The sequence below is a fragment of the Stigmatopora argus genome, chromosome 14, assembly GCF_051989625.1.
Source record: "Stigmatopora argus isolate UIUO_Sarg chromosome 14, RoL_Sarg_1.0, whole genome shotgun sequence".
Taxonomy (NCBI): Eukaryota; Metazoa; Chordata; class Actinopteri; order Syngnathiformes; family Syngnathidae; genus Stigmatopora; species Stigmatopora argus.
Window position 1 is genome coordinate 6,400,447 of NC_135400.1, and position 19,608 is coordinate 6,420,054.

General features: G+C 37.9%; 1 protein-coding gene across 6 annotated transcripts; it reads left to right on the plus strand.

Moving 5' to 3' along the window:
- The first annotated feature begins 3,223 nt into the window (after window positions 1-3,223).
- On the plus strand, window positions 3,224-19,138 carry sec14l1 (SEC14-like lipid binding 1). Of its 6 annotated transcripts, none has more exons than XM_077618845.1 (17): window positions 3,224-3,443; window positions 4,739-4,963; window positions 5,160-5,242; window positions 8,339-8,488; window positions 9,470-9,601; window positions 9,888-10,016; window positions 10,175-10,349; window positions 12,152-12,261; window positions 12,486-12,675; window positions 14,657-14,745; window positions 14,838-14,908; window positions 15,264-15,435; window positions 16,071-16,205; window positions 16,302-16,436; window positions 17,314-17,559; window positions 17,708-17,886; window positions 18,832-19,138. In XM_077618845.1, exons 3-17 carry the CDS (start codon window positions 5,180-5,182, stop codon window positions 18,935-18,937), a joined length of 2,082 nt encoding a protein of 693 aa, XP_077474971.1. In that variant the 5' UTR covers window positions 3,224-3,443; window positions 4,739-4,963; window positions 5,160-5,179; the 3' UTR covers window positions 18,938-19,138. The 6 variants fall into 6 exon arrangements, with proteins under 6 accessions (XP_077474971.1, XP_077474969.1, XP_077474974.1 ...); XM_077618843.1 differs by having other exon boundaries at window positions 4,753-4,963; XM_077618848.1 differs by having other exon boundaries at window positions 4,887-4,963; window positions 5,157-5,242.
- Window positions 19,139-19,608: the final 470 nt, after the last annotated feature.

The window sequence follows — 19,608 nt, forward strand, 5'->3', positions numbered from 1 at the left end:
TCGAACCTACAAGCGCACCAATGTTCCCATCTGGGAAGGGTGGCAAACACTCCTTTTTTATGGCAGCATGTGTAGCTGTACATATTTCACAGCATTGGCATGGTATTTCTTAGGACAGCCCAATACCAATGCTGTAAAAATACTTTTAAACATTACTTCTGGATGACATTAACAACTTGTTTCACTGAGCCATGTTATGAACTAGCTCATTATTGGGACATTTTATAATCATCGTCCACATCACTTACAAACTGAGGGCGTATTCATACCTGCTTTTTGTCATGTGCATCTTTTGAAGCTGGTGTGAATACGAAGCAGGAAACTCTGGTGCAGACCAGACAGCTGGTTGGAGACCTCTTCAAAGAGGTTACTCAGTTCATGCCTGCGCCGTGGTCGAACCAGTTCTGAAATAACACACAGTTTTGCACGTATCAGGCCTCTGAAGCCTCAGGCATTATGAGAAATTTTATTTAGTTAGCATCACAGTTCCGTGACTTTTCTTTCCCTTCCGTGTTTTACCATGTTAGCCTGCCCTGACCGTTTGGTCCAATAATTGAATGGTGATTGCACATGCGTGGCTTGCAGGAATCGAAAATGTGAAAATCAACAGCACCAAACTAAAAAGGTTCCATTGTATTTTAGTCTGGATGAAAGAAGTCAAACTTTGGCTTTTCCTGATGTGAATACAGATACATCCTTTTTTTTGCTTGTTCTTAATTTAAGGACATCTGTATATTATTAGTGATATTAAAATACCAAATACTGAAATGAGAGTGACAATTATCCAGCTGTTATGTTCCGGATAATTGCTTTAATTGTTTTCATTTCAGCTATTTTGATGTTTTACAGTTGCATTTACGAACACATCTGTTGGCAGACTCAGCCGAGTATCTAAATGTCATGTAAGCAATTTTTAGTGAATCACTGCAGTGACATCTGGCAATTGGGTGTAGTTGCTTGACAACAGGAAAGTGATTTCACTGTCTAACAAGATCCTGTCATGTTAGTAGTGATCTGCTTCTCATTCTCCTCCTCTGTTCTCAATGACAAACTTTTTAAAATAAAAATTAAGCTTTGTTTTGATATGTGTCAGGCTAGATGTTACCAACACTTTCATGTGCCCAAAAATGTCCAGACTGCCCCTGATAGAAATTCAATTTTTAGATTGCAATTTCAGAAGGCAGACCTTCAAAGCAAGGGACAAGGCCTCGAGCAAGTACAGGTTGGTAGCATTACATCACATTTGGTACAAATAAATTAGAAAAGTTGGGTTTACCCAGGCTCAAGTTGCCTTAGACCAGGGGTGGCCAAGCAAGTCCAGTCCTTGAGAGCCCCTATCCAGTCTGTTTTCAATATCTCCCTCCTCTCCCATACCTGAATGAAATGATCAACTCATCAGCAGTCCAGAAGCTTCCTACCGATTCTGATTATTTGATTCAGGTGTGTTGGTGTGTTGGCCACGCCTCCCTTAGACCAACTTGAGTGAACTTCCTAACTCATTGGCTAATAACTGATAATCGCCCAATCATGTGGCTGCAATATATATATATATATATATATATATATATATATATATATATATATATATATATATATATATATATATATATATATATATATATATATACATATATATATAATATATATAATATATATATATAATATATATATTATATATATATATATATGTATATATGTATGTATGTATATATATGTATATATGTATGTATGTATATATGTATGTGGAACAAGTGGTTAGCGTGTCGGCCTCACAGCTCTGGCGTCCTGGGTTCAAATCCAGGTCACGAGGTCACGTCCACCTGTGTGGCGTTTGCATGTTCTCCCCAAGCCTGCGTGGGTTTCCTCCAGGTACTCTGGTTTCCTCCCACATTCCAAAAACATGCATGGTAGGCTGATCTAAATTCCCCCTAGGTATGGGTGTGAGAGTGCATGGTTGTCCGTCTCCTTGTGCCCTGGGTTCGGCTGGCCACCAATTCAGGGTGTCCCCTGCCTTTGGCCCGGAGACAGCTGGGATTGCCTCCAGCACCCCCCACGACCCTAATGGGGATAAAGCTGTTCAGAAAATGAGATGAGATGAGTACTAGTACTTCAGGAATCGTGTCCCTAGCTGCATGCATATGGCATAGATAAAATAGGTCACTGCTATAATTGGCGGAGGACCTCCAGTGGACAGAAGATGAACTACACATTATTCGGCGAATTAAATGAACCCCCTCACATTTTCAATTTAACCTAATGTCACATAAAGTTGCAGATAGCAAATAAGGAGTAGATTTACGTCATCTGTTTGTTCCCTGCTAGTTCTTCCTTAAATTGCTTCCTTCTCATAAAAGCTTAGTAAGACAACTAATATGAAGCCTGTGGTGAACATTTTGACTTGTTGAGCTTCTCTTGCTGTAATTGTAAATTCCTGTCATCATTTTTCTTCATTATTATACGCACGTCTAGTTTGATGGTGCGTTTGGTGTTGTTTTTGTGAGAGAACAGTTTAGAAAATTGATGCTATTCAGAAAACTATCAAGCTTGGAGGTAATTAGACAAGGTGTACCAGAGCGTCTGCAAATTAGGTGATGAGCCAGACATTTGGAAGTGTTGACATTTTCCAAAGCAATTTCCTTTGGGTTGATTGTTTCCTGCATTCTTTTATAATGGAAAATAATTGAAGCTCTTAACATTCTGGGGACAAGCTTCACAATCTTAAGCATCTAAGAATGGGCTATTTGACCAATGAAAATGATCATGCAATATAATGATATTTCCAACATTATAGAAATACTTGGAAAAGAGCTATAGACGACCAGAAGAGTCATAATTAGAATAACATACACAAATAAGTACCATTTTGAAACATAACATTTGTAACCTGGCCACTGAATTTTAAAATAAGGCTATTATTATATAAGATACTAAATTGCCCCTTAGTATGAGTGTGAGAGTGCATGGTTTGTGTTTCTCATTTTGCCATGCGATTGGCTGGCCACCAATTTAGGGTGTCTCCCACCTGGTGCCCATAGTTACTTGGGTTAGGCTCCAGCACCCCCGCGACTCTTGTGTGAATAAGCGGTTCAGAAAATGAATGAATGAAACATTTTGTAATATTTATTTTAATAATGTCCTAGTTTGTAAAAAATACTAACTTTTTATGTATTTTGCAAGATCGCGGCGCAGTGGCGTCAGACGTAATGACGTAATGTTTCTTGAAAGCTGTATGTCACATAACATTCAGGCATGATGACAGTGTTCTTTATTTTTCTTCAACGAACGCAAATAAAACTAAAGGGTAGTTTGAGGGGGAGAAATTAAAATGAATAATAACAGATGTTACAGTTATCGAATCACGTTGTCACGAGTCTGTTCCTTTCCGGTCTCCGATTGACAACTCATCTTTCTCATTTAACGCCAGGAACTCGATCTACAACACGGTAATAATTCTTTTTGCCTGCAAAGTAATATTCTTTTACGTAGTAGACGTTTCTGCGGGCAAATATAAATTATTTGCTCGTAATGAAATTGCCTTGCTGGATTTATTCGATTAACAGTTGAAAACAAGTTATTTCATAATCTTTATTAAAAACTGATTTCTTTCAGGAAACCATATTAATGTTTTTTTTCATTTCATTTTATTTTCTGAAACTTCATCCTAGGGTCGCGGGGGGTGCTGGAGCCTATTCCAGCTGACGACCACTCATGCTCACATTCATACCTAGGGGCAATTTAGAGGGTGCAATCAGCCTACCTGCATGTCTTTGGAATGTGGGAGGGAACCGGAGTACCCGGATAAAACCCACGCAGGCCTGGGGAGAACATGCAATCGCCACACAGGTGGACCAACCTGGATTTGAACCCAGGACCCCAGAGCTGTGAGGCCGACGGTCTAACCACTCTTCCGCCGGGCTGCCCTCAATATTAATGTGTCAATTCGAAATTAGGTTTGGCTATTCTGATTTAGGGCAAAAAGATAGCATAGTGGGGGGTGACAATAAATTGTTATTGTGATATGTAACGATACTTTCTGTTCTAACAGGTTATCGATATGCTCCAGCCAAGAATCGATATACAGTAATACTTTGAAATACGAGCTGAATGCGTTCCAAAATCAAGCTCTTATGTGAATTTACTCGTATCTCAAATCATTTTTCCCCATAGAAATAAACTAAATATGCAAATTCCCACCCTCTGAAAAAACACCAAAAACAGGATATTACGATGGAAAAACATTTTCATTTGTTCTAACTCACCACCTATTCACAAAGTAACAAATACCTATCTAGACGTTATGATCTTCAATACTAAAATGTGACATGAATATTGTTTGTTCCTACTTAGAAATAACTTTTCCCCCTTTAATAGTTATATTGTAAAGTATCACCGATTTATTTTCTGACTCATGAATTCGTGCGATAAGCCATTATTGCAAATTGTATTGGGAAGTACAGACAGTCCCACCCTAAAAGTATTTCATAGTCTACTTTTGTGAATTTCAACATAATGCAAAAAATTGAGTTTCCTCTGAGCCAAGGACCACAAACTTAAGATACATTAAAACCTTTAAATGCAGAAGTGAATTCTATCATGTTTTTACAGTTGTCTGAAAAGGTTCTATTATCACTCAAACCTCTGCTTATTTTATTTATTTTTTTACACTTAAATGTCAGTCTGTTGTGAAAGCATTTTTTCAGGGTTAGATCCCATGCTACACTAACCAACGGCATAACAGTCTTTTTGTATCAGGGTTACTCGATGTGAAAAGCAAGTGTGGCTTCCAGTTGGCTTGAAAGAGGTGGAGTTCACATTCACCATCTGGCCAAAGTGCTCGTCATTTTACAACATCCAAAGAGGCATAGTATGTCATTTCCACCTTTCAGCTTTGACAGAGTGGATAACATTCTAATGGATCAGAAATTTAAAACATCTTAAACCAAGTGATCAACATTGGATTGCTGTAAGTATGTTCTCTGTTTAAGATTGACTATGGAACAAAAGGCTTTATGCAAACTACTGTGAGGAAGCATAATCTGTGATAATAAGCATGGCACAGAGTTATGTAAATGTGATGGTTGTTGTCATCTTTATTCAGTTTCTTTCAGTGAATCATATCATTAGAACAGAGTACAAGTTGTTATCTTGTTATTCAGCAGGGATTGACTAAACTGCAGCCATGGTTCGAGAATACCAGTCACCTGTCCGGGTCTACAAACATTCATTCGAGTTAATAATGGCAGTGAGTACTATTGTTAACATTTAGTTAAAGATTGATACTGCATATTGTATCTTTTTGTGGCAGGTTCTTTACTGTATTGGTCATATTTGTTGTAGCTAGTGTGACCTGAAATTTTGGTGACTTATTCCGATAATGTATCCCATTGTTATTGAATCCACTTAGGTTTTTTAAAAAACTTTTATAAGATACTTTCCTCAAGAGACAAAAGAAAAAATATTTAAATCCTTAAAGGGACAGTGGTCAGTGGACAGCTTTTCGAAAGTTTACATTTAAGACCTTTAAGCATTTAAGGAGACAGTGACTTGTTAGTTTATGAAACTTTTTTTTAACAGAGGACTTTTAATAATTTTTGCATTTATTAGTATGTTTAAAAAAATAATAAATAAATATATACATATATATATAATATATATATATATATATATATATATATATATATATATATATATATATATATATATATATATATATATATATATATATATATATATATATATATATATATATTTATAAAGACGGCTCTGTCGATGAGTGGTTAGCATGTCGACCTCACAGTCCTGGAGTCAAAGGTTAAATCCCAGGTGAGTTCTTACTGTGTGGAGTTTGCTTGTTCTCCCTGGGGTTGTGTGGGTTTTCTCCGGGTACTGTGGTTTCCTCCCACATTCCAAAAACATGCATGGTAGGCTAGTTAAAGTGTGAGCATTCACACTCACACTCATACCTAGGGGCAATTTAGAGTGTCCAATCAGCCTACCATGGATGTCTTTTGGATACCGGAGTCCTGGGAGAAAACCCACACAGGCTCAGGGAGAACATACCAACTCCACACAGGTAGACCAACCTGGATTTTAACCCAGGTCCCCCACTGTGAGGCCGATGTGCTAACCACTCAGCTGTTGAGCAGCCCTCACATGCAGCTGTTTCTACCTAAATGTTTTATAGGATTCGCTGGATTCATTGAGGCAGCTTTGTTTAGTATATATATACAAGAGGAGTTGTATGGAAGGTAAATATTGATTTTCATCAGAGCAAGTAATCTCTTTTTGCTTTGACTCCTAGCTCGACGTTATACATTAAACTAGTTATGTAATCTGCACAAAGCAGCACCGTCACCCTTTGCACTGTAGACATCAGCTGTGAAACTTTGAATACATAGTCCAAGTAAACATGCAGACACTGTTTGACAACGTGAAAAGGTCTCTTAAAATACATTTCCAAAGTCTATAGCAGGGGTACTCATTATGTTGATCACCAAGGTACTATTGCGAGCACGGTTGGCGTAACCAGTCCTCAAGGGTCGCTGTGGGTGCAGGTTTTTGTTCCAACCCATCCAACTCATACAGTTTAACTAATGGGGTTTCTGCTGAAACAAGAAGCACCTGACTGCAGTCCACTAATTGCACTTCTTTGATACCAGATTTGTGGAAAGGTTTCCTCTTTAGAGGTTGGAACGAAAGCCCGCACCCGCAGCGCCCCTTTGTGGAACAGTTTGCCCACCCCTGCCTTAGAGTATTATTTGAACCAGTCTGTTAGTGTCCTTCGAGCCTGAACAGTCTCGTTTGTTCCACGTCATTCCGATGTGCCCACTGTAATATTGATGCTTTTTTTGAACATGCATATTTGACACTTTTAACAATCATTAGGCTTAACATACTCGACCTGTCACAGCTGCTTGTTAACTTACACGGATAAAGAGACTTGCTGCAACTATGCTTTAATTTGGCACCCCTTGTTGGTAATAAGACATGTCTCGGATGCCCTCCCTCTGAACTTGGTGCATATGATTGATTACATTGGATTGGATTGGATTGGATAACTTTATTCATCCTGTATTCGGGAAATTTTATTGTCACAGTAGCAAGAGGTTGAGAATGCAGATACTGGAAAGGCATTTTAGACATAAATAGCTAGGTAATAAGCAAGTTAGTAAATAAATAAATACATAAATAAATAAGTATTTGGCTTCTGAATGGTGTCTCGTATTGGTAGCAAAATGGTACTAGAATTATGTAATTGGTATTGAGGAGTACTAAAAAATAATTTACTGATGCTGTGCAATATGTACTTTTCGCTATCAAGTTTCCAACCACCTGTCGGGCTCCGGCCAAACAAACAGCTGCAAAAAAAGGAGCGCTTGTCGCCCTTCCTAAAATTATTATGGAGAGGTTATAGTGCAGGGGTGTCAGACTCGGGTTGGTAAACGGGTCGCGTTAATGTCAACTCGATTTCATGTGGGCCGGACCATTTTAGATAAACTTAGATAGATTTTTTTATAAATGGATTAAAAGAACTGGATTAAAATCCCTGAATATTCAGTTTTTTATATATCTAAAACAATGTATATTTTAGCTTTTTAAAATATATTTTTAGATTTTACAAAATGATTTTTGAACTAAAAACACAGAAAAAAATTGAATAAAAAATTACAATTATTAATTTAAAAGGGAGAAAATCAGGAAATGTAATATACATCTATACTCTTTATTTTAATTTTTTCCTAAAACAGAAAGTCGGCACTCATGATTTACTTTCTCAGGCCACACAAAATGATGCGGCGGGCCAGATTTGGCCCCCGGGCCGCCACTTTGACACATGTGTTATAGTTTATCATATTCGTATATGTAACAAGCTGTCAGCCCTCCACTTTAAATTCGTTCATTCATTGCAACCCTCAAAAAATGGTATCGGTGTAACACTGCATAAAAATACTGTTGTCGTTATCATTTACAAGCCCACAAAGTTTTTATTGTTAAAAGAAAAAGTCAATAACTGTCAAATTGCTGTAATTTGGTCATTTGTTTTTCTCATGCTGGGATGCTTTCAGCAAGTGCATGCTGAACCAACACTGTTCATCTGAATTTAAGAAACAATAATTCACCCTAATATTATGTTAGCTGTGGTGGATATAAAGGGACATTTCAGAATACCCTGCTGTGCTTTTACCAACCTGGCAGCACACTAATATGACTAGAGAATAATACATCTTTTTTGCAGTGAAGTAAAGCCAGGAAGAAAAAGCTTTTTCTTTTGTTCCTGCTTGTCTTTGTTGTCACTACGACGTGAAATTAAATATGCTGCTTAATTTTTCTTTAACAGGCCTACAACAAAAGATTCCCAAAATGTTCCTTGATTCCAGTGTTTGTAGACAGTGAGGTCATAAGTGAAAACCAAAGCCAAGACGGCGCCACCCTGGTGATTGAAAGACGCTGCACGATTGACATTGACGCTCCTCGACTCCTTAAACGGGTATCTTTCAAATTGATTTTGATTTAATGTTTCTTTAAACATGCCATTGTGATACTATTTTTTAAAATGTATTTCAAATTGTACGTGCTAGTCATCAGTTACAGTGGATACAAATAGTCAACACGCCATTTTTCAAACGCTACTGAAAAAAAGCGTGACCGGACGTTTCGTCGAAAGACGTTTGGTCCCCGGACGTTTCGTCGAAAGACGTTTGGTCCCCGGACGTTTCGTCGAAAGACGTTTGGTCCCCGGACGTTTGGTCGACCGGATGTTTGGTCGACCGGACGTTTGGTAGAACGGACGTTTGCTAGAACGAACGTTTGGTAGAACGGACGTTTGGTAGAACGGGTTTGCGTGCAATTGATAGATTTTAACATTGGGTGAATTGGGATTTAATGACTATTATTGAACATTGAGTGAATACGGTTAGGGTTAAACAAATGAAAGTCTCGTTACTCGACCTCGGGTCTCGCAAACCCGGTGACCAAACGTCCGTTCTACCAAACACCCGGTCGACAAAACGTCCGGGGACCAAACGTCTTTCGACGAAACGTCCGAGTACTGAAAAAAAGAGGTCAAAACTAATAATTATTATTTTTAATATGACCTACGTGTAACCTGTGCAACTTTTAATTAATTCATTGTTATCACCGTCACTTTTCTTTGTCTACAAATATCTGAAATCCCTTGGTTATTCTTACGTATAAACTCTATTCACTCTATTCATAAACTCTATGTTATATGACAGAATGAAGCAATTGCATGATTTGAAGTACTGAATGAGCACTACTACATTCACCCTTAAAAAAATTGCAGTTGTGTTGAAAAATAAGTCAAAATAGTGGTATTTTTTAAAAAAAATAGTATTCTCATTTCCTGCATAAAAGTCTGGCATGTGTTCAAAGTTGTGGAGACTGACTAACAGTATTTTATTGAAAAATCCCTGGGTTGACCAAAATAATGTCCTTTGTCTCCACACAGATTGCTGGTGTAGACCACCTGTATTTCATCCAAAAGAACACATTGAACCGCAGAGAGCGGACACTTGTCATTGAGATCATAAATGAATCATTTTCCAGCAGGGTCATTTCCCACGAGTACTGCAAATACTCGGTAAGCCTTGACTCAAATCCAGATCATCTAAATCACTAAATATATTCTATTCAAGGAATTATATGTAAAATGAGCACTTCAATTCTTCATTAAATGACCCCTACTATTTCAAAAGAAAGTTTTTGGAAATACCTCTAACAATGGTTAAGATGAAAATTTGGTATTTTGGAAGTAGTTGGCAGCCTGTTAAGATTATTATTTTGATGCTGTGTTTGAAACGTATATCGTACTTTAACAACATTTACTTCTGTGCAGCATAATAAAAAATGTGTTGTTTTTTTTACAGGTACATCCAGAGAATGAAGAATGGACATATTTTGAACAGACAGCTAGTCTTGATGTTAAATCCTTTTATGGCTTTGAAGGAATGGCAGAGAAAATAGCAATTAAGCAGTATGCCAGTAACATTGAAAAGGTTTGTATTTTCTTTTATCTGTATTTCTGACTAACGATTGAAATTTCTGAAACTTTGGGCTTGAAAATGTGTAATAAATAATCGATTAAGCTACTTTGCTTGTCTTTGCTAATGTTCAGTCGCATTGATGTTAAGTCGTGTGTGTCCAAACTTGGTAGGGGAATGAAATTATCCAGTATCACCTCAAAGAGCTTGAAAAGGAGGGCATAAAATACATACCTCGTTGGACTCAACCCTCTCCTACAGAAGTCATCCCTGGAAATTGTGTTAAACCTGTACTCCCGGCTCATGAGGTGGACAGTACCAAAGAGATATTGACAACCTCTCCCGATGGTGAGTGTTTGGGAGTTGCTGTCATTAGATTGAAAATAGTAATAAGTGCCAAAAAGACATTTCAGAGATCTGTAGTATAGTTCTTCAAAGCTACAAATGTATCTTTTAAATGTATGTTAATGAATAGATTTAATAATTAGATAGGAATACTTGTTTAATGTATTCGAGGGTGTATTCATTGCCAAATAGTGTTGCACCGATACCATTTTTTGGGACCTGATACCGATTTTGACATGTTTAGGTATGGGATCGACCGATGCATTACTAATACTGATACTCTTTTTTCATTCATTCATTTTCTGAACCGCTTTATCCTCACGAGGGTCGCTGGGGTTGCTGGAGCCCATCCCAGGTGACGGGGGTGGCGGGGGACACCCTGAATTGGTGGCCAGCCGATTGCAGGGCACAAGCTGACCAACTACCATTCACACTCACACTCATACCTAGAGGCAATTTAGAGTCTACCATGCATGTTTTTGGAATGTGGGTGGGAAACCCGGAGTACCCGGAGAAAACCCACGCAGGCCTGGGGAGTACATGCAAACTCCACACAGGTGGACAACCTGGATTCAAATCCAAGACAACAGATCTGTGAGGCCGACGCACTAACCACTCAACCGTCGGGCTGCCCAATATGTACTACTACTTTAAAAAAAATCTTAAAATATTGTTTTTGTTATTAAATTACTGCATTCTCATTTGAATGTAAAACAATTGCAATCATGGCTTAGTCAGATACTGCTTAAATCTTCGGGTTCTAGACATCCAATCCAATGGGAGCGTTGGCAGCCAATTACATTCAAATGAATTACATGTCTACTAGTGATGAATTAATTGGTGCCAGGGCACATCTTGGCCAAAGGGAAAAAATAGGCTGCAATTTGCCTCCATCCCACCCACTTGGTGTGTGTTGTTGGTGGCCATCCTATAAGGAAAGGGTGTCAGACTCGGGTTGGTTCGCGGGCCGCTTTAACGTCAACTTGATTTCACGTGGGCCGGACCATTTTAGATATAATATTTAGATTTTTTTAAATAAATGGATTAAGAGAACTGGATTAAAAGCCCTGAATATTCAGTTTTTTATAGATCTAAAACAATGTTTATTTTAGCTTTTTTCATATTTTTAGATTTTACAAAATGATTTTTGAACTAAAAACACAGAAAAAATTGATCTAAAAAAATCAATTATTGGTTTAAAAGGGGAAAAACAGGAAATTTGATATACATTTATACTCTTCATTTTAATTTGATCCTAAAACAGAAAGTCGGCACTCATGATTTACTTTCCCGGGCCACACAAAATGATGCGGCGGCCCAGATTTGGCCCCCGGGCCGCCACTTTGACACGTGCTATAAGGCAACCGGCGATTGAAAACTATATTTCAAAAAGTACATATTACACTCTAATGGCAATATTTCTTAGAATTAGTATATATAATAGTGCCAAATTGGGTATTGGTGCAACATTACAAATAAAAGTATGTTCCAATTGTTCAAAGAGTTTGTAGAGGGAAGAACGTGAAAAAAATAAAACTGCCCATAGTTTGACAAAAGTTATGTGTCTCTACAGGACAATCAGATCAACATGATGCAAAATGTTCGTTGAATTTATGTAAAGCCTAACATTACAGCCTTGCTACTGGTAGGACTAAATCAATTTTACCACACATTGCAAGAGTGTGTATTTTTAAGATGGATTTTAGTTTATGTAGTTATATTTCCAGACAGGGTGAAAGTGCCGGAGTTTCTGTAATGCATGCCATGGACTATGTGCCAAGTTGATCCTGTGTTTTGGCCTGCAGACAAGTTGGATGCTGATTACATCAGACGTTACCTAGGTGATTTAACGCCTCTGCAGGAAAGCTGTCTTATTCGACTGCGGCAATGGCTCCAGGAAACCCACAAGGGCAAGGTTACATACATTTTCTCTGCATAGATCAACTTGTTTTTTGCACATCAATTAGTTTTGGGTACAAATAGAGATATTTTTTTTCTCAATTTGCGTTCACATTTGACAAATGAAACAAAATGAATCTGTTTTATCCTGACCTTATTCAAAAAAAATTTCCATCTAACTTTCGATTGGTATCTTTTTTATTTTCAAGATTTCAATTTTATTTCTTCGCTTAATTACAGATTCCAAAGGATCAGCACGTGTTGCGCTTTTTAAAAGCCACAGATTTTAACTTTGACAAGGCTCGGGACCTTCTGTGTCAATCACTGACGTGGAGGAAGAAATACCAGGTGGATTATGTATTGGACTCATGGCAACACCCCCAACTTCTTCAGGATTACTATACTGGAGGCTGGCACCACAATGACAAAGGCATAGTCAATATTTGAATGATAATTTTCTACATATACTTAGAATACATTTAGTGTTCTGAACCAAACATGCGGAAGCAGTATTTTGATGTTACTTTTTTGCATCTAGGAATTTACGTGCATTCGGAGACACAAAAGTCCATGAAAATTCCAATTTGCTGATGTATTACCGATTACCGCTCAATTGATCTGTTTTCAAACAATTGGGATGACACAAATGCAATTGGTTGGGCTGATAAAATGGGCTACTTTTGTTATAATTTTGTCCTTAACTGGGGAGGTTTAATGGTGTGATTGAGCTGGAGACTTGTCTTTATGATCTGGCAACCCTGGAGACAGATGCCACCAAAATTGAGAAGGGTCAGGTCTGGGGCTTACAAGACGGGGCCGACTCTGTAAATTGGGGTATGCCTAGAAATCCTTGTGTAAGTTTAACATTGTGAGATCAGCTAACCCTATTCGACATCCTAACCTCAATTACACCCCTTTCAACTAATAATAATAATAATAATAATAATAATAATCGGACATAGGCTTTGTCATCATCATTGTCTCGACAAAAGCCTAATTGTCATCATACCCCCTCCTCACTTACCTTCAGTCAGCCAGTAGGAGGCAGATCACCACCCAACGTCCTTCATGTTACCTCACCCCGAAGTTATTACACAGAGGGGATTGCGTGTCGTGCTACCGCAAGTTCAGAGTCCTGAACTAGGTACCTAACAGACGCCAGCAAAAACTATAACAATAACTGTAACAACCTATGTGCATTATCGTTGGCGCTTGGTTAGGACGTGGTTGAGGGTGATGAAGGTTAACGCCTTGTTTCTGCTCAGAAATACCCCCATTTCCAGACGCACCCTTGTCTTGCATGCCACAGAAAGACAGAATACCCTAACCTGAGTTTTGCACACAGTTTTGCATTTCCAACCCACCATCATGATTTCCACACCCAAAGAGTTTACGGATTTTTGCGGTTTTAGCTACTTCTAAAATTGTGTCACTTTCTGAACCGGGGGTGTCAAACCAATTCCACAAACATCCTGGATTTTTTCCAAACAATACAGTTTAACCATTGAATTTTCTGCTGAAACAAGCAGCACATGGCTCCTATCAATTGATTAGACATGTAGAAGATTAGATTGGTGGAAATGTGTCTTATTTGTTGGAAGCAAAGGTAGCATCCACTTGGCCGTTTATGAAATTGGTTTGACATCAGCAGTGTAGACCACATGTGTCAAAGTGGCGGCCCGGGGGCCAAATCTGGCCCGCCGCATCATTTTGTGTGGCCCGGGAAAGTAAATCATGAGTGCCGACTTTCTGTTTTAGGATCAAATTAAAATGAAGAGTATAGATGTATATTAAATTTCCTGATTTTCCCCCTTTTAAATCAATAATTGTAATTTTTTAATCATTATTTTCTGTGTTTTTAGTTCAAAAATCATTTTGTAAAATCTAAAAACATATAAAAAAGCTAAAATAAACATTGTTTTAGATCTATAAAAAAACTGAATATTCAGGGATTTTAATCCAGTTCTTTTAATCCATTTATTAAAAAAATAATCTAAATATTATATCGAAAATGGTCCGGCCCACGTGAAATCAAGTTGACGTTAAAGCGGCCTGCGAACCAACCCGAGTCTGACACCCCTGGTCTAGACGGTAAAGACATCTGGGGAAGTTTTTTTTATTTTTGCGTTTTTCCTCTGTATCGTTCTGAGTAAATTGCCCCTTAGAGATAAGATTCCTCCTTCAGTATTTATTGCAACTTGATAAGCAAGTAAATTATTAACTAACGTGTGAGTGTTTCTCAATATAAACACTTATATCTTTAATATGTGAATGACTTTTTAAAAAAAAATGTAAGCATTTATATGCTGCACGTTAAATTTTGATCAGAATATTTTCAGTGCATGCTCTATTTTTTTGTGATATCTGCAATATGTATTTGTGTGTTATTTGTAATATGTTTGTGTCTTTAGATGGTCGGCCTCTCTACATATTACGTTTGGGTCATATGGACACCAAGGGATTGATGCGCTCCTTGACAGAAGAGGTGCTGGTTCGGCAGGTGAAAGGGTTTAATGCTACATCTGAAAATGATTCAGCCATTCTTCCTACAGGTATCATGTCTGACATTTATGCTTCCCCTCGATTACGCAGGTTGTTGCCGTCAATGAAGAGGGACTAAGGCGCTGTGAGGAAAATACAAAAGTTTTTGGTCAACCAATCAGGTGATAGAAATAATAGACAGCAGTATGTTAACTCCTTCATTGTCATTGATGAGAAATCATGTGACCTTTTTTTACGCTTCTGCTGTGAATCTAAATCAGTTTATTACTAGTAGATATTCAATCCAGACTCGGAGCTGGGGGCTGAGGTGATAGGAGGCGGTAAAAAGCATGCCTGATGAGGTTTATTAGTGTGTTTAAGCAGGTGTACATATCACAGCTGGCATCAAACTCCCCATTAGATCATTCATTTGGTGCCAACCCTCCCATCTCAAATGAACTATTGATGTCAATAGAAGCTAATGAGATAGAAACTAATTTGTATTATATATGATATAATGTAGATTGTGTTTTCCAGTTGCTGGACTTGCTTGATCGATTTGGAGGGTCTTAACATGCGTCATCTTTGGAGACCAGGACTTAAGGCACTACTAAGAATTATCGAAGTGGTGGAGGCCAATTACCCTGAGACTCTGGGCCGTCTCCTCATGCTAAAAGCGCCCAGAATATTCCCTGTGCTGTGGGCCCTGGTGAGGAAAAAACGGCACTAGGCTCACTAACATTATAGCCAATACATTCAATGAAACCGATGCTGCCAAATATGACGAATCTTCAGCTACTATGCCCGTTTTTACCTAATTAATAAACTCGCAATTTGTATCAAAACCATAAAACAAAAAAAATAACTTCAAACTATTTTTTTCCAGCAATTTTCATGAAAAACAATAAAATGTTGAAAGTTTTCATTTTTGGCTCGACATTTTAACTTACTATAACGATTAATTTTGAAAACCAATGTCATTTTTGCATGTTGTCAAAATGTTCAATTGTTTTAAAATGTATGTGCTCACTTTTCAACCACACGTGTGCATTCTTATCAGTTGTTTCAAGCAGTAGATAATTGTTGTCCACGAAACAAAAACGTGAGTAATAGTTGATTTGCTGTTTGTTTTTTTATTGTATTTCTTTGCAAGAATTTCCTATTGAAAAGCATTGAAAAAGTAGATAAAATGTAGCTTTACTTTTTTACGCATAGCTGATGAATACAACTAGAAAAAATATTTGCTATCAACCCCAACTTCCCTTTGTTAATTTTGAGATTATATGTAAAATAAACAGTGTTATCAACAGGTGGTTTGGTTCTCAAAGGTGACTTGTGTTTTAGGTCAGCCCTCTGATCAATGAAAACACCCGTAAGAAGTTCCTTGTGTATGCTGCAAATGACTTCAAAGGTCCAGGTGGTTTGGTTGACTACATTGATCATAAATTCATCCCTGACTTTTTGGGAGGGGACTGTCTGGTGAGCTTAGTAAAATTGTCACCTGCATATAAAATTTATTGTAATCTTATTAAGTTTTGGGATTCTGGTCAGCTAAATTTTTGGTTCATGTTTCAGTGTGACATTCCGGAAGGAGGCTTAGTACCCAAGTCTTTGTACAGGACAGCAGAGGAGCTGGAGATTGAAGATAACCGATTATTGACAGAATCCATATATAAAAGTGCCAATATTTTCAAGGGAGCTCCATATGAGGTACCAATAACTTCAATAGCAACGCTGTAACTTGTTTTTGCACTATGAAAGGAGTTGAATATACAAGTCAATCCTTTAACTATCATCGATAGTTTGTCATTTTCATTATGTAAATCGACAAAACCACGCTTTAATTTGTGTGATATACAGAAAACTAAAGAGAAAATTTGGTATCATCTACTGTTACAAAGACACAAATATGAACATTTTCCATATAACTCTGAAAATGATTTATTAATGAGCTGTTCAACACAATTCTTTGACTTTATCATATCATACAACGATATCTCTTCCAAATGCTGCTTTTAAAAGTATGTATACTTCATTATAAAATGTAAGGTAACATTGTATAGCAGGGGTGTCAGACTCGGGTTGGTTCGCGGGCCGCATTAACGTCAACTCGATTTCATGTGGGCCGGACCATTTTAGATAATCTTAGATAGACTTTTTATAAATGGATTAAAAGAACTGGATTAAAAGCCCTGAATATTCAGTTTTTTATAGATCTAAAACAATGTTTATTTTAGCTTTTTTTTTTAAATATATTTTTAGATTTTACTAAATGATTTTTTTAAAACTAAAAACACAGAAAAAATGATTTAAAAAATACAATTATTGATTTAAAAGGGGGAAAATAAGGAAATTTAAAGTCGGCACTCATGATTTACTTTCCCGGGCCACACAAAATGATGCGGTGGGCCAGATTTGGCCCCCGGGCCGGCACTTTGACACATGTGTTGTATAGTATGGAATGAATGTACACATATTTTAAGAAAAATAAATGGAGAAGTTAAGTGGATATCACTTACTTTTACTTTTGTCTACTGACTGCTATCTCCTGTTTTTCTTTTATTTTTTTTATTCTGTCTGTATTCAGATTTTAATTGAGATCACAGAAGGCTCCTCCGTCATCACTTGGGACTTTGATGTGTGTAAAGGGGATGTTCTCTTCAACATCTACCATTCAAAGAGGGCCCCACAGCTGCCAAAGAAAGACGTAATTGGAGCCAGTAGTTTAACATCCTTTGGGGGTTCGCAGTTATTAGACAAGAGCTGGGTGCTGGGCCAGGACTACAGCTTGGTAGAGAAATCCCTCACCTGCAGAGAGGGGGAGAGTGCACAGGTAAATGGAATGAACACAATAAGTAGCACAAAGATCTTCTATTTTTAGACTTGCTTTCAATGTGCCACATCTGACATCTGTCCACACTTCCCTATTAGTGGAGCAGCCGAGCCTATATTGATCCTGCACCTTTGAAATGTTCTAACAGGGCTCTCACATCACTCGCTGGCCTGGATGCTACATTCTCCAGTGGTCCTTTCACGGCTGCCCAGCTGCCGCATCTTCCAGCCTCTCTTGTGTGGATGATGTGCTGGCCTCTCTACAAGTTTCCTCCCACAAGTGTAAGATTATGTACTATACTGAGGTGCTGGCTTCCAGAGACATCAGGTCAGTTGATTTATATGGCCGTCCATGATTTAAGTGTGTTTAATTCAGTGGCGGTCCGTGCATTTTCTCGTAGCGCCTTCAACGGGTAAAATCCACTTCCTAGCAGCATTTAATGATTAAATACAAATACTGGAGCTTTTCAGACATTACAACCGGGCCGGGGGGTGATTTTCCCGGCGATGGACGTCAATGGCCCACAATTGAAATATTATTTAGGAATATAGCCATATTTTACTCACCAAAAATCTTTTTTAACTGTAAACAATATCCATCCTCCTTTCTTTCTTCCTTATTTTATATCGCCATCGAAGCTAATGCTGAAAGTCGAGCCTGTCCTGTCGTATTTCTGGCATAGTCCGTCTTGAAAATGGCTTTAAATCAACACAACAATATATTTGCTTGTGCAGCTCGCTCCAAATACAGTTTGGTAGCTCTGGCTAATCACTAGCCAATCATAGTTGGTGAAAGCGATGACGTATCCCAACGCCTGCGACAAGGCAATGACGTATCACTACGCCTGTGACAATGCATTGTGTTGTCGCCAACTCGAAATCTGATTGGTTAAAGCAACAGTCTTATTGACGCTTGTTTAATGCAGCAGAGCCCGCAGAACTGATTGTGAAGGCCTTGAGGCAGATTTCTGACCCTGGCAACCAATAATGGCTGAAATGTGATTGGTTAAATGCTTCAATATGAAAACACACATCTGGAAGCAGTGCAACCAGGGGGAAAAGCAATGAAAGGAAGCTAACAGACAATTTGGAATTATTTAAGAAGTATTGATGGACAAAATATAATATGAATCAGATATTTCTTAGGCCAGCAGAGAAGGCCTTGAAGGACCTAATGGCCCGCCACTGGTTTAATTGTATCAGATGTTTTCTTAATAAAGCTGTCAATCAATGAATGCTGTTTGTAAAGCAATCCTTATGCCTGATTTTCTAGGGGATCCATGACCAGCCTGGAGTCCAATACTAGTGGTTTCTCTCACCTCAGTGTGTCCACTACTCTTTCTAGTCAATCACACACCAGCTCAACCATCTCAAGGTAGCAGCAGCTTGACAATGAACTCAAACCCATTGATTACTAGGCAGTACTGCTTATAAATTCTTTATTTTTCTTGTAGCTGAAGCTTTGCTGTTGGTTTAAAAAATGGACACTTTTTAAAATCTCTGTTATGTTTGAAATGTCATGAAAGTGTAATAAATCACTGAACAATCTTTTGTGCTTTCAATAAATCATGTTGGCTTCAGGTTGTGCCTTCACTGAGATGGTTTAGATTTTCCACTAGATGTCAGTGTACTTCTCTGTAAAAAAAAGGCTGGGTTTTGTGTGCCGTGTTTTTTATGTTATTTCTTCTACATTTAAATACATTTGCACCAAGCCTGATCAGCACACAGCAAAGAAAACAACAGATGCATAATTTACAATGTATACTACACTATTGTGTTCACCTGCACACTTTAACAGAACACAAAAACCTTTAGGATGCCATGTAGGATGCCCATTTTCCAGTTATTACAAATACCACTGCAAGATTTTAATTACTATACATAATTAGTTGCTATCTTCTGCTAATCATGCTTAAAAAACAACACCTAGATTAAACTGCATAAATGAAACGTGTCGCATTCTTCGACAATCAGACAAACACATTCAAGAATCATGGTTTAACTATTTTACAAGGTTCCTCGTAGTCAAACTCATTCACGAAAGGAATAG